At 38.7% G+C, this 14784-nt stretch overlaps 1 protein-coding gene across 14 annotated transcripts in view; it reads right to left on the bottom strand.

Annotated features, from left to right (window-relative positions):
• The window catches only part of DST (dystonin), a 284727-nt gene that overhangs the window by 178910 nt on the left and 91033 nt on the right, over positions 1–14784 (bottom strand). For 7 of the 14 annotated variants that reach the window (XM_033513007.1, XM_015620978.2, XM_019005962.2 and 4 more), the window contains 3 exons: positions 3402–3491; positions 2789–2887; positions 543–620 (listed from right to left, as the gene is read on the bottom strand). In XM_033513007.1, the coding sequence (XP_033368898.1) occupies positions 543–620; positions 2789–2887; positions 3402–3491 (267 nt within the window). The remainder of the gene's footprint in view (positions 1–542; positions 621–2788; positions 2888–3401; positions 3492–14784) is intronic. The other 7 variants (XM_015620980.2, XM_033513004.1, XM_015620981.2 and 4 more) reach the window with 1 other exon arrangement.

The raw sequence follows: 14784 nt of genomic DNA, 5'->3' as shown, positions 1-14784 counted from the left end.
GCTAAAAGGAGATACAAGGGAAATCAAGCCTGAATCTTCCACGGTGCCCAGGTGGTTCTGACACCTCTCTAATTGGTCTAAAAAGACCAGTTTTGTTTTAATCAGGATCAAAGTTTGAGAAAGTTTTCCTAAAACAAACACAATCAAAACAAGGAACTCCCATACACCATTCTAATATACTTGAATTGGCATTTTGCACTAAAAATTAGATTGTGAACAAAACTGTATACCAGCTAGTGTCTGGGCAGCATGAAAGAGTTAAATTTACTACAAGCAGCTCCTAAGGATGTCACCCGTAATTTTCTCCTCTTTAATAACATACAGCACATGAAATGTGTTGTTATTGCTCAGGGAAGGGTGGTGTAAATCTACCTTTCCCACATCTCTCTTAACCATCTCAAGCATGACATAAAGCTGAGCCTACATGAGCAGCTGCTAGACAACATGCACAACAGACAAAGCAGGAGAATTTTTTTTTTTTTATTAGCTATAGGTGACAAAATTTTCAATAGTCCTTTTTTTTTTAATTATTTTCATCATACCTGGCGCTTTTTCAAATAGTCAAGTGCAATTTGGACGTTCTGCAGTCTGTGAAAACGCATCCGACCTTTTTCTCGGGGCTACAAGTGGAAAACAGTAGTTGTGAGATCTTCTCATCAGACAAAAGAACAAACAGCCTGATTTAAATATACCATGTACAACAATTGAAGCACTACAGCTTTAATGAAGTCAGTACCTTTGGTGGAAAAGTGTGCTTTAACTACTTGTTTTAACTGTAGTTATGTTTTAGTACAGTGGATGGCAAGAGAGATCAATGGTCCCCAACTGCAACTTTGATCCATGCAGGCTGATACCTGTTCCCTGTAAAATACTATTAAGGCCAAGAGGGCTACTACCTACTTAAACTAAACTGGAATACGTTATTATAAAATATTGACAGCTTATTAAGCAAAACAAAAGTAATGTCATGGACCTTTACATTGTTCTAGTAAAATGTAATGGAAAAGCATACCAGCTTACCTCTTTATGGAACTTCATGGCTTAATGACATGACTGCATAATCATTATGATAGCTATACATATTTATTTAAAGCATCTAATAAAGACAGTACCTTCATCCAAACATAATAATATAACAAACAGTCCTCATGTGTAAGCTTAAATCCTTGACTTGGGTAGAAAACTTTAAAGCATGAAAAAACCTAACAAGTCACTCCCCTCAAAGCAAAGTCAGAACTATCAAAAAGAAACTGTAAAATAAAAATGAGCAGTGTGTTAATGGAAACATGGCAAAACTGCATGCAGTTAGTGTAAAATCACCAAGAAGAATCACACAGAAAACGCATACTTAGCTGTCACAGATCAGCATGGGAAAGCAGTTAAATTTCTACCATCAACATCATATCCAAGTCCTTCTATTCTTCCTTATTTCAGATTTTTCACAAACTTTCACAGCAATAAACTGAAGCGGACTATAATTGCTAGGGATCAGCCATGAATATGAGCATTTCCTCAGACAATCACTGTGAAACACACAGATAAGCCCAAGCCTTCCTCAACTGCCTTTCTTTTCCCCCTATGGAGTATCAGATGCTTGCCAAAAAGAAACATAGGAAAATGAAGTTGAATAAGAAGCATAAACTGAAACAAAAAAAAATTTAATTTCCATTACAGAATCTTCTATTTAGCCCCCTGTTTCTCACACCAATAACTCAGGGTCAAGCATTACAGCCCTTGCTGTCAAGTAGCTTCCATGGTTGGAATGAAGGACTGCAGACCTGGAACCTGGTTTTCCACAATAAGGAAGGCATAGTAAATCCCAAAATACACAGTTAGCATCTCAGAGGGGAAATATTTTTTTATAAAACAATGCAGCATTTTCATTTATGCTGCACTCCAGAAAAAAAAAAAAAAGCACACAAATTCCACTGAAATCACAACTGCAGCACAACACACAGGGACCAGGGAGGCACTCGGGCCCTATGACAGCAAGTTGCTTTAGCAAATGCCAAAGTGCAAGGTCTAAAAAGGCATGAAACAGCTCACTTGGACTAACAAGCACCCAACATTTTACACTTCATCAGTAGATATTTCCCTTCTGGATGGGCAAAATATAGAGAATAGATAACTCAGCATTTGTTGCAAAAAAGATAAACCCTGCAAACTGTCTGTAGTTTTAGTAGCCACAACACAAATCTGTTGCTTAACTTCTAATCTACCTGCTTTGATAAAAATCACTACTACATATGGTAAGTTCTAACAAACAGATCTACACACTTAATTACCTTATTTCAAGATATTATCCAATATTATGGCACACACACCATGCACATAGTAAACTGTTTCTAATTATGACAAATCAAATTTTTACCATTGATTTCACTAAGATGAAGTCTTTGTCTAAATTACTTGTATATGGACAATACTGTTTGCAAGTTTTAAAAAAAAAAAGTCAGTTTAATAGAATTATGGTATTTCCCTATCATTTTAAAAAATTATTTTATACCTTCTTGATGGTGTTGTCCAGAATACATTTGTGCCATGGTTTTTGTACAGTTTAATCAAAGAAAGCAAATAGAAATCTTGAACATTTGCATTTTAGCTGTTCTGAATAAAAATTTGTCTTTACCATACCACCAACCATAAACACATGTATCCTGGTTTATCAACAAAAGTTCTTTTGTCCTTTCTACAGCCCACTACTGCAGCACACCAAGCTAAGAATTTACATTAGCAGACACCACACTTCAAACACTACATTAGTACAGTTACGGGGGTCGGCACCTACCCCCTTATCCTCATCCTCCACATCCTCATGCTGTTCATTTGCGCATGCTTCTGTTGAACTCACCAACCGTAAGGTCTTCAAAAAATCTCGCTCTCTTGGCTAATGAATACAACAGACAGGAGACAGGACAGCAAAAACACAAGACAGACCACAAATGAAAAGAAGAGCATGAAAAGAAGAACATAATGAAGAGAACAAATACCAAGCAAGGGAAGTAATGCTCACAAAGAAAGGAAATGGCACCTGAGGAGTGTGTTAGACAATTTCAGGGACATTTGATCCTTGTTATTTGTAAGTTACTCCCTTAAAAGCAAAAAGATATTAAGCATCCAATACTTGTTAAAACAAAAATCAGAAAGGAAAGGAAAGAACAGAAGAAATAGTGCATTACCCTATTAAGAAAGAAGTCTCACTAACCACAAGAAATGAAGAGAACAGATTGCACTCCCCCACAGAATTCACATCAGCATATTTACCCACTGATATATTGTGTCTTGGTATCAGGTCACAGATTACAGAAAATATCAAAGAAATCTACAGCACTCAATACACAATACAGAGAAAATGCATAATTAACAATCTGAAACCATTGTATTATGATCTAAAAGCTTACCAAGGTGTCTCCAGAAAGGACTTCTAGAAGTGAGATTAAGTTATGTCCATCTCTTAGGTCTTCATATAGGTCATTCACATGCTTTCGAACCTGTACAGATAAATGCAAAAAATAAATACATGATCCCTGTTTACACCTGAGAATTCATATTCATATTTAAAATACAGATAAGCCTCAGCTATACCTCAGAATTGCTTTTTTTAATTTCTTCACTTTCACAACAAATTTAAAAATGAAAATTAATTGTAATAGACAAAATTCACATCTGAGCCTGCACTTGCACAGTTTCATCACACTTTATATCACTTTTATGAAAAGAAGAACAGTATTAAGTTGCAGGTAATGAATGCACGTAGCAATGAAAAAAAAATCAGTAACTGACAACTTAAACAATATCAGATACTCTCCTACTTGGACCTAAATAAGGCCCATTTGAGAACAGTAGCTAGATTCAATGAATTGTAAAAAAATACACAACAGGTATCAGCAGCAAGCACGTTCACTGCAGTCACACTGAAAGTAATACAATTGGCTAATCAAAGCATACCATCTACCAATTAACACCATATATTGTCACCTCAGGTTTCTTACTGAGCTTTCCCAATGACTCACACGTCCACCTTACACACCATACCAAAGAACTATGGCATTGGGTTGATCTAGAGAGAGGCTGCAATGACAAGACAGACGGCTGGAAGATCCACCTTTACTGACAGGCACAACAAACCTGGAGATATCTGTCCACAGGCCAGCTTCTTGATTCTTACCACTAGCTTAAATATAACTTTATCTGACATGTCTTAAGCAATTTCAACCAGCTGCTCTTTGAATGTGACACAAAGGACACAATTTTTCAGAATTTGAGATTTTTAAATTGCAAGGGCAGAGGCTGAAGGCTTTCCAACTACAGTTTAATGTCGGCTCCCTGATGTTCCTGTTGAACCACCAGATCAGAAAATTCTTAAGCTTAGTATAAAATACAACATCAGAAGTTTTCTTCTTCTTCATCTCTGCCAGAGACAAGTTGTACTTCCAATATGAGATCTATGAGACACACTCTGCCAACATATGTGTGTGATGAGGGCAGAAAGAATCCACCCAGATCTTCTACTTAATACAACAACTCAGTTTGCCACACTTTGGGGGGAATTTTGAGATTCATCATGTTGCATAAATAACAGTCTCCATACCTAAGACTAGCTTCATAAATGCTTTTTAGTTCAAGTTTTCTTACTCCAATTTTTAAACATGAAACTACCCTGCAATCTGTTTTCACAAACACCATCATTTTAATTGAGAGTAGCATCAGAACATATTTACACTTGTGCTAAAGACTAGCCAGAACAAGTCATCTAGAAGACTGTTCCATGAGGAATTACAACACATATTTTCCAAAACGCTTACAGGGACTCTACATACACAGACAAGTTACAATCCAATACCCTAATACATATACATAAGCTTGACACCCTCACACACATACACAAAATAGTGTATGTATAATTTTAATTTTAGTTACTTTTTTTTTAATCCTGCAAGCAAATAATGAAAAAAATAACTAAAAAATGTTTCTCTGATAATACTGAAGCTCTGCTAAGCTGAACAAAGAAAAAAGAACAGGTGTTCTCCTACTACATCTCTGGTAAAAAGAAAGAAAAGGGAAGCCGTATAAATAATTGATATCTCTGATATCTCTTGATATCTTGGTATCAAGATTTGATTATGATAAATGCTTGAAATATGAGAAACATAAAAATCTTTAATTTTTAATCCACTTGTTATTTGTTATTCAAAGAACTATATCAAACCGAGTGCTAAACTCTTTCTGTTTAAAGTAGGCAGGTTTTCTTTATGACAAGACCCTGTGAGAGGGCTGCCTGCCCCACCACCCAGGACATGTCACTTTCCACTTCTCTTCAGAGAGCAGAATCCCCAGCCAGAACTGATTCACAGCGCAGGCTGGTGGCCAGAGGCACAGGAAGACATAAGGTTAAGGACAGGGTAATGTGGTTTACATCTCAAAGACACTGCACCAGTGTCTTTAAACCAGTTAAAGGACTGTTTGTGCAGCACCAAGTCAATGCCCACACTCCTTTCAACATAAAACTCAGGGGATTTTCCCAATGTGCATGTATCTGAATTGTGGGGTGAGAAAACACCACTATTTCTGTTGTGTCTGCTTTTTTATCCATTAGATGCAAGATAATTTTGTTATCCTGCTACTCTGTCTCTCACAGCACACATTTGTTAACTTTCTGTTTGTTTCTTATGCTCTAAGGTTCCCTAAGTATTACAAAGACAACCATCTTCCCCGGTTTATCTTTCTAGAAATCACGGACACTTCAGAGATGAACTCACACTGGATATGAAAAAACCGGCACAGAGCTGCCAAAACAGGAAAACCAGCAGTACACCTAATGCAACTTAGTTCTGCTGGCTGGCAATTACTGTGAGGATTAATTATTTAGTACATACTGTGCCAGTCATCCTGGTACAGGGCAACATAACAAGGAATTTCTTCCAATACTCTGAGCAGCAGATGTGCATCTAAAATGCTGTATTTGGGCAACTGATGTGAGCAAGTATGTTCACTCAAAGCATCCGATCACCTCTTTTGAAAGGGGCATCTTGTGTTCCTCAAGAGATCTTACTTACACTGAAACTTCAGGAAAAGTTTGAAAAATCACCTCTGTCACATGGGCAGCTCTTGTCTCTCAACATATATAACAAATTATTTTAACTTACAGTAACTTCATTGCTCTTTACTGCCATATTCAGCCTCCTTCAAAACACATATTACCACAAGTACTGGATGCAGGTGAGGGTCCTGGAAAGAGGTGTGGGATCTACTGAGCCCACAGAATTTTACAACAGTTGTTGTGGCTTTTCAATAAAATCACAGAATTGTCAGTCCAACATTTTACAAAGTAGGTTACACGTTGCCTCAGGCAACTTCTTGCAATATTCTCATGTGAGTGTGACAGATTTGATAATTTGGGCATGAGAAGAGATTTTTTAAGGAAGAGTGGGAAACACTGAGTGGCTGAGGTGTATCTGACAAAACTTAAAACAAGAAAAGCAAAATGGCTTCACCAGTGAAAAGGGGACAGAGTGAATGTAAGGTGCTGTTTCAGAAGTGATTCATCTTCTGATCTTCATCTTCTGACAAGTATACTGTGATGTTTGTGGTAAGGAAAACTCCATTCTCCTTGACATCAGCATCAGATATTTTTGTATCATCCCTTTCCAGCAAGCTTATGCTTTGCAGTCTAGTGCCGTGGGGAATCTCTGCACCACCATCAGCAAACACCCAGCACACACATAGATCCCTCAGACTTTCATGTTAGGATGTAGTGTACTCCAGACCAGCACCTAAAATGTATGGAGCACATTCTCAACTGAAATAGCATGTGAAGAAGCAGAAACAAACATTAATGTGCTGCAGAATCTAGAGTGGAGGCAAAAGAGACTGGAGAGAGAACATAATCGGATCAAGCAGGAACAACTCAAAGTAACGCCCATGTACTGGAGGCCACCAGGAAATCCCTGAGGCAGGTGAGGTAATCACTGTGGCCCTGGCAAGCTGCATGACTTGGAAACAATGCAGAGTTTTGTGCTCACTTACTTGTAAAATCATCCATTCTTTTACAGGGTCAGGAAAGCAGACTGCTATAACCAAATATCTGCCTTAAAAATATCAGAAGTCTCCCTTTCTATATTATAGCTAAACTGAACTGATGATTGTGAGAACATGCCAAATTATATCTTTTCTTATGGTTTTTGGAAAAGGCAAAATTAGAATCAAATCTGAAACATACTTATTTTGAACAACTGAAGTTCAGCTGTCAAGTTGTCAAAAAATCAGTGTCAGTAGCCAGGAGTTATCAAGAATTATAATATTACAGATCCAGCTGTGGCTGTTCAGATCACATGCCTGCTAAAGTCTTTTTCAAGTACTGCTCTCCTTGCTTCTGGAAGCAAAGTTAATTAAATGCCCAGCCCAGACATAAAGCACTACTGATTTTTCAAAGAAAAATGGGAAAAGGCTCAAACCTTAGAACTGCAAGGGGAGTGTTTAGGGAAAAAAAAGTGCCAGGCCTTAATTACCACTGAGGTCACAGATAAGTCCAAATGACAGCTGGCACAAGGCCACTGTGAGTTTCACAATAAACTTCAAATTCATTCCTTAGGAATCTGAGTCAATGCCTGTGGAAGAAAGATCTCTTAGAACTCTGACTCACTTCATTAACAATAAAACAATTTTCACCAAGATAATAGATAGATAGTTAAGAGCTCCTATGACTACAGTGTTCCACAGCAAATGCCATAAGCATTTGAAAGCTGAAAACCTTATGCAGCCACTGTTGAGATCCTGACACCCGGATGAGCTTCCCTAATGTTTCAGCTTCCTAAAAACACACTTAAGCTTATTTTTAAAGGAAAACTTGTATTAAAAAATTATACTTAAGGGGGAAACAGTTTTCTGTAACTTTTGAGAATATGCATGTTTAAGTCCTTTCAATTTTAAAAATTAAGAAATCACAGTGGCAATTCTAGCTGCATGATAATAAATAAACCTATGCCCTAAGTAAAGAATGAAAAAACCTCTAATGCAAAAAGTTGTATTTGTGTACAAAAATAAATAAGTACTAGCCTGACACATGCAGCATAATCTATGAGAAACACTAAAATTCTGAACAGGCTGTAGCAACATCCATGAAGCATGTAATTGTCAAAATATGAGATTTGTCAAAACATTCCCCCGTGACTGATCAGCCAAGGAAGTTGCCTCTTCAAACATCTCGAAGAGCACTTATTTTACATGACAGACTTCTCACATTCCCCCGTGTAAAGGATGAGTATGGCTCAATATGTCTCAGGTAATCTCTCCCCACCACGCAGTGTGGGGCAGCGAGGCACTGAGCTGTGATCCGTGGCCAGCTCGGTGCCACTCCAAGAGATCAGGGAGCCAAAGCTCCGTGCAGACTGACACGCACGCTGACAGCCTCCCCTGCTCTTTAATCTCCTACTCTAAACCCAAAACTTATTGCTGGGAAAAAACCCAAACTCCAAACACCCACCCTCCTGGTCACCGCCCTTGTTTTGTACTGAATCCCACACCAAACTTCACTCATTCTGTTAAAAATAAACAGGCACACAAGTTTGAAGAAGAGAATTTAATTTCCACGAGGAGAACTGGAGCTGTGTGAGCGCAGGGCAGAGGCAGGCGCAGCGCTGGGCTGCAGATGGTGCTGATCCCACAGCTCCAGCACCGCGCACCCCGCCCAGGACACCCAGCAGGGCTGGCGGCCAGCTGGTACACACACCTGTGCCAGGTCTCTTCTGTCCTCCTGATCACTTGCAAGCACAGTCTGGCAATTCCACTTTTAGCCTAGTGGTTCCAAAACTCATTTTCACTCTTTTCTTTTGCTGGGCAGTCTAATAATCTGCTCTGCAGGAAACAATTCTTGTGGTTCATGGAAAATAAATGGTTCTTTATCTCATACACAGGAGTAGCTTTTTCTGTTTGCATATGTTTCTGGATATTAATTCTCAGAAATAGCAGACACAGCTATGTTACTCAATTTCATAAAATTCCTTTATGATTTTATTAAGGCACATTTAAACAAGTCTCCTTTACTGACTGAGTTCAACACCCCTAATCTTTGTTTATAACAGATGTTTTCTAACTGGAGATTTGTCCTTGATTTCATCCTTGGATTCATCCTTCACTTTCTCATCTGGACAATGCTTTACACTCTATTATGATTACAACCATAACACCCTTCCTTGTGTTCCATCCCTCTAACAGCCTGTCCTTGTATCTAAAAGATCAAATCAGTCACTTTTTCTTTTTCCACATTAACCTTCACATTTCTCCCAGACAACTCAATCATCCATTGCTTTCACATACGCTATTTTGCCCCTGCCCTCAATTATTTTACATGTCTCTGGATAACTCTATTAATCATAAAATATTTGTATGGCTTTAAAGTATAAATATACTCTGGCTCAATTAAAAAAATAAAATATTACAGCCATTGCTAAATCTTGCTAAATATACCTATATTTTTCTTAACTTCCCATATTTTTGTTTCATGAAATGCATTCCAATATTTTCCTAATCCCCAAATCAGCAAGTTTGCAAGCAGAAGTATAATCTATATATATATACCAAACCGTAGGACATAAACATACACATTGACGAGTCCTTTTGTGTATTTCAGTAGATGTGTGATATTTGAAATGGCATTGTACAGAAGAACTTTAAGCAAGTGTCCTAAATGTCAAAAGTCCTTTCTGTTTCCTACAGGAAAATAACTGGCTCCCTTAACACCATCACAGAATGAGCCAGATTGGAAGGGACCTCCGTGAGTCATTGGTCCAACCTTCATATTGGGGTCACCCAAAAGCACATTGCACAGGGTTGTGTCCAGATGACTCTTGAACATCTCCAGTAAGGGAGACTCCACAATCTGTCCCAGTGCTTGGTCACCTGCACAGTAAAGAAATTCTTCCACGTGTTTGGGTGGAAGCTACTGTGCTTCAGTTTCTGCCCTTTACCTCTTGTCCTATTGCTTGGCACCACTGAGAAGAGACTGGTCCTTTTCCTTGACACCCATCCTTTAGGTACTCACACACATTGATGAGTTCCCTCTCAGTCATCTCTTCTCAAGGCTCAACAGGCCCAGCTCTCTCAGCTTTTCCTTGTAAGACAGATGCTCCAGTCCCTAAATCATCTCTTTTGCCCTCTGTTACACCTGCTCCAGGAACTCCATGTCTCTCTTGAGAGCCCAGAACTGGACACATCTCAAAACATTTTGAGGAATGGGCTGGAAGGTTCTCTCCAACCAACACCGGCCCAATCACTCAGGATAACGCCCCTCCCAGGTCCCACTTACACTGGTTTTGCACCACTTACTTATTATCATTATCACAGCACCCCCCTCACTGCTATTAATCCTTGGCACAGTCTTGGTTGCCTGCTTGTAAATTTGCATATTGGGATCAGCAAATCCCTGCAGATTCACAAGCAGAAATGCATATTTACTAACATAAAATGGATATCTACTCCATCACTGCTACAACTTCAAGTTCTAAAATATAAAGTCACAGAGACGTCCAGCAAGTTTTACAATCTACTACACTGAATTAACCTTCATTTTGTGGATAGCTCTATGAGAACATGAGGGGCTGATGCCACACGTGGCATTGTCATGTGAGGTTCCATGCCACTCCACTCATACTCCCAGCCAACAACACTTCTTGCACCAGTTGTGATTTCAAGGCACAGCATGTCCATCTCTCTTCCCTCTTTTACACCACTATCATCCTTTTAGATTTTTCTTATCAGTACTTTTTTCCTAATGTTTTCGTGTATAAGGCTAAAGATATTTATATATTTCAGATAAAACTAAAATCAAACAAAGTGCGACTCACAATCTGCTCAAAGCCTCATTTGGGACATCTGTTCTCCCCTTTTAAAAATATTTTATTTACAAAGTTATAAATGCGATAAGCAATTAACCAAGAATATAAAGCAGACATCACTAACCTTCACTTTACATGGCAACCATCTGAAAGAAGGCATTCTTACTGGAACTGTAGGATTAATACAGATTGAAATCACTAAAGGAATAAAAATATAAGCTTTGCTAAGGAATTTGGTAGTGATCTGATTCAAGGCTCAAAAGCTGAATAATACTTCACCGGAGAAGGGTTGTGCCTTACAAGGCCATCAAAGAATAGTAAAAGTGTAAGGTTAAAAAGGACTGAACAGATCACTCAGTCCTGTGCAGTTTGGCTAGAAAACACTAGAGATGCTTCTCTAATTTATTCTTGAAAATCCAAATGAAGGAAATGTAAAACAAAGTACAAGTGCTTCAGTGTTTGACTATGCTTACTTGACTTTACAGAGGGAGACATTTTTCCTCACTAATCTTTAGCCTAAATCTTCTGTAAAATAAACTGATGTTTTTGTTGTCCCTTCCCCTAAAGTCTGACCTCAGAAATCATTGTGCAGCCCCTGCATAACAATTTTTACATACTGAGGGCATGTTATCATGTCTCCCTTCAGTCTTCTTAGTTTCAGACTAAACAAACTCAAGTTATCACAACCTACCCTTGATCTTCCAAGAAAACTTATCTTCTTCGTACTTTGTTAGAAATGGCTACAAACCTCTTGGTCCACACAAAGATCAGAAATTACGCAGCCAGGCAGAGTTTCACAGCCATGTGCCCACAGGTGTGTCTATGAGAAGGCAGAATCAAAAGCCACCTCCATGTCTCCTAAGCACCGTGCTGCCCACTGGCAGGCTGAAGAGCTCATGTGTAGTTCCTGGAGCTCCCTGGGCACAGGCTAACACAGCCCAGGGCAAGCAATGAACCCTGTAAGGTTTGTGGCAAGGCAAGAATGACAGTTGCTGCTGACATGACAAAAGGCTGGAGCCAGAGATGTACAGCCAGAGAGAAACAGGTGTACCTTTACCTACAAAGGTAAAGTCACAGAGCTTGAAACCTCACTTGAAGATGAGGTACAGTGAGGGCAGCAGGCACTGGGATGCTCCCTCTCACCGTTGCTCATGGGTGTTGCCTCCTAGAGCCAGATGCCTAGCACCTATGGCAGCAGCAACAACCGATGGCACTGGCTCTTCTCAGCACCACTTCCAGCTGCAGTTGCAGCTACTATACACCCCAGAAAGCTCTGTTATCCTTTCTTTCAAATTTTGTGACAGTAACCTGCTAATGAGACTACATGTGGTAGCATGTAAAAAAGTACAGACATACCATTTGCACCTCTTCTTTGTCCACCTGCTTTCAAAGACCAGATGTTCCACAATCTCTGCAGGGAGAGAAATCACCCTGCAAGGTTCTCATTTTTTTCTTCTCCTTGGGAGAGAGGTACTTATTGTAAATATGGACTTCCAGAAGTCCCCCCTCTCCTCTGAATTTTTAAATAGAATGATAAAGTGCTATAAATCACTTAGTTACTAACTGTTGGATAAATAAAGCTGTGTGACAAGAAAAATGTAACTTACCCAAATATTCTTCAATCTGTTGTTTCCTTATCTGAATTTCACCCTCATCTTACTAAAACATATTTCCTCAAGTCAGCATTTTATAGAACAAAAAGACCAGAGTAATTCAGACATTTCTACATTGGTCAAAACTATTTATCTTTTTCTATTCCTCAGTAATGTATCCATTACTTTTTTCTTCATACTCTGACATAATTACAGAGAGTTTCTCCTGTGATCTTCCATGTCACATTAATTCATTCTGGACCTTGTACTTCTCTGATTTTACCCCACCTTGCTTTATTAAGTCCTTTATACAAACCTTTAGTCCTGCTGCCCTTATTTCCACTTCTTGTACAGCTCCTTTTTATTTCACACACTGTGAAAGCAGCAGTATTTTCTATACTCCTATAGGTCCTGCAAGTCTGTAGCCTGCCTTTGTGCCTCTTAGACAAACACCTTCAATAACTGCCAGATCTCCTGCATTTCTACCTCTCATTTATTACTTCCCCAGGAGACCCTACCTATTGCTTTCTCCAGTTCATTATCTTGCTTTAACTTCTCTGTTCGCTTTGAAAAGTGAGCCTGGGATTTACAACCACTTGCTTCCAAATTACCTTCCTTTTTTTACATTTTGAAGCAGACTGTCCCAGCCAGTCCAGACCTATCTAACTAGGCAACTCTGATAGTGACTTTCTGAATCTGGCAGGCTGAAGTTCTCTCTGGCTGGCACTTCACTCACAAAACTTGTCCACACCAGAGGCAGCCACTGCAACTCCTGCAGCAGGCAGGGAACAGAACAGCAGGTGTGGCTACATCTGTTGTAGGTGTTCAAATGCAGAATTCCATGTTCCTCCTGTCAATTATGAGGATAAATTATTTTCCCCATTGCTACACAGTTCTGTCTTTCCAATACCAAGTTAGTGACCAAAAATCCACCATCAACATCCTTGATCCAGCTCAATGCTTCCAATCAACAGCAGCTGCATTGCCATTTTTTCTCTTTTATCTTTGGCCAGAGACATGCTACAGTGTTGCAGTACACCTAGTTCTCATCCCTTTTGTGTTTCCAACTTGCCTCACCATTACTGGCCTACTTATATGTGTAGTATGTACATACTACATATGTACTATATGTTGTCAGAGGTAACTTACCAGGGAGGACTTGTTTAAAGTATGCAAATGTAATGCTAACAACATCAAACTCAGCTCAAAACTAACCCTCACCAAAGGCAATACACTCCAAACATGCCTGAAGCAGGTAAAAAATGCCAAGGTTGGCTGAGAAAATATTACTCCAATTAAAATGAAGATACTCTAAGTAGAGGAGCATTGTGAACACTAAGTGATTACCTTAAAGTGCTCCTGTTCAAAGCACCATAAATGCCTCTAGCAGAGAACACATTTTCTTACAGGAAAAACTTGTATTCTGATGCCTTTTAAGTCCTCAAGAAGTCACACATCTACAATATCTCAGGGCAGGCCTCACTTTCCAGAGTATATGACATATTGCTGTAGAACAAAATACTTTAGGTACTGTTTATAATTAAATGTTTTAAGTTGCTCACTGTCTGGAGTCCACATACTGGGGCAAAAAACTGCTCCCACTGGAGCCAATGGCACAGTTACATTAGCCCAAAGGGAGCTAGATCAAGCCCTAGTACTTCTAAACTGATATATAAATTATTATTAGATACAGATACATCAAAAGCAGATAGATAAAAATAAGCCCATGCATAATTTAACAATTAATTAAAAAGTCAACACTTAATTGCAAAAGCTAGAATTTTATCTCTTACAATCTCCAAGGAACACAAAGTATTAAATAAAATCTATGCTGTGAGCTAATTGCAAACAATGGACCGAACAAAAAGAGAATGAATTAATACATTAATATATTAAGTCTGTAATAGGAAGCATATTGATTCTAGTGGTTCTAATTCATCATGCAGTCATGCATGGCAGACTGAGTTCTCCTGGATACTCATTCTTTCATATAAAAGCACCTATATAAATCAATTTCTTAAAAAACCCAACACACCTAAAAGCATGTGCTCAACTGGTTCAACAGGGCTGCATGCCATAAAAAAGTATCGATATGCTCAAGCTATCCTACATTTCATGCATATTTAATTTACTGGTTTCAGTTATTCTCTTTCCTGTTCCAAATTAGTCATGAAGTCTGAATGCATTAAAGAGGATCAAATAAACTTAAAATCTGTGGCACAGTTTTTATTGACTTGAATTTGTTTATTTATTTCCTTACTTACTGGCAGAGAGATTTTTGTGATGCAATTCATCGTTAGCCTTTAAAACTTTGTACAATTTCCTCCTCCAGCTTTAACTTGTGGCATTTGTCACTACTA

Source organism: Parus major, chromosome 3 (genome assembly GCF_001522545.3).
Source record: "Parus major isolate Abel chromosome 3, Parus_major1.1, whole genome shotgun sequence".
Taxonomy (NCBI): domain Eukaryota; kingdom Metazoa; phylum Chordata; class Aves; order Passeriformes; family Paridae; genus Parus; species Parus major.
Note: the sequence above shows the minus strand (reverse complement) of the source record. Positions and strands in the feature narration are given on the sequence as shown.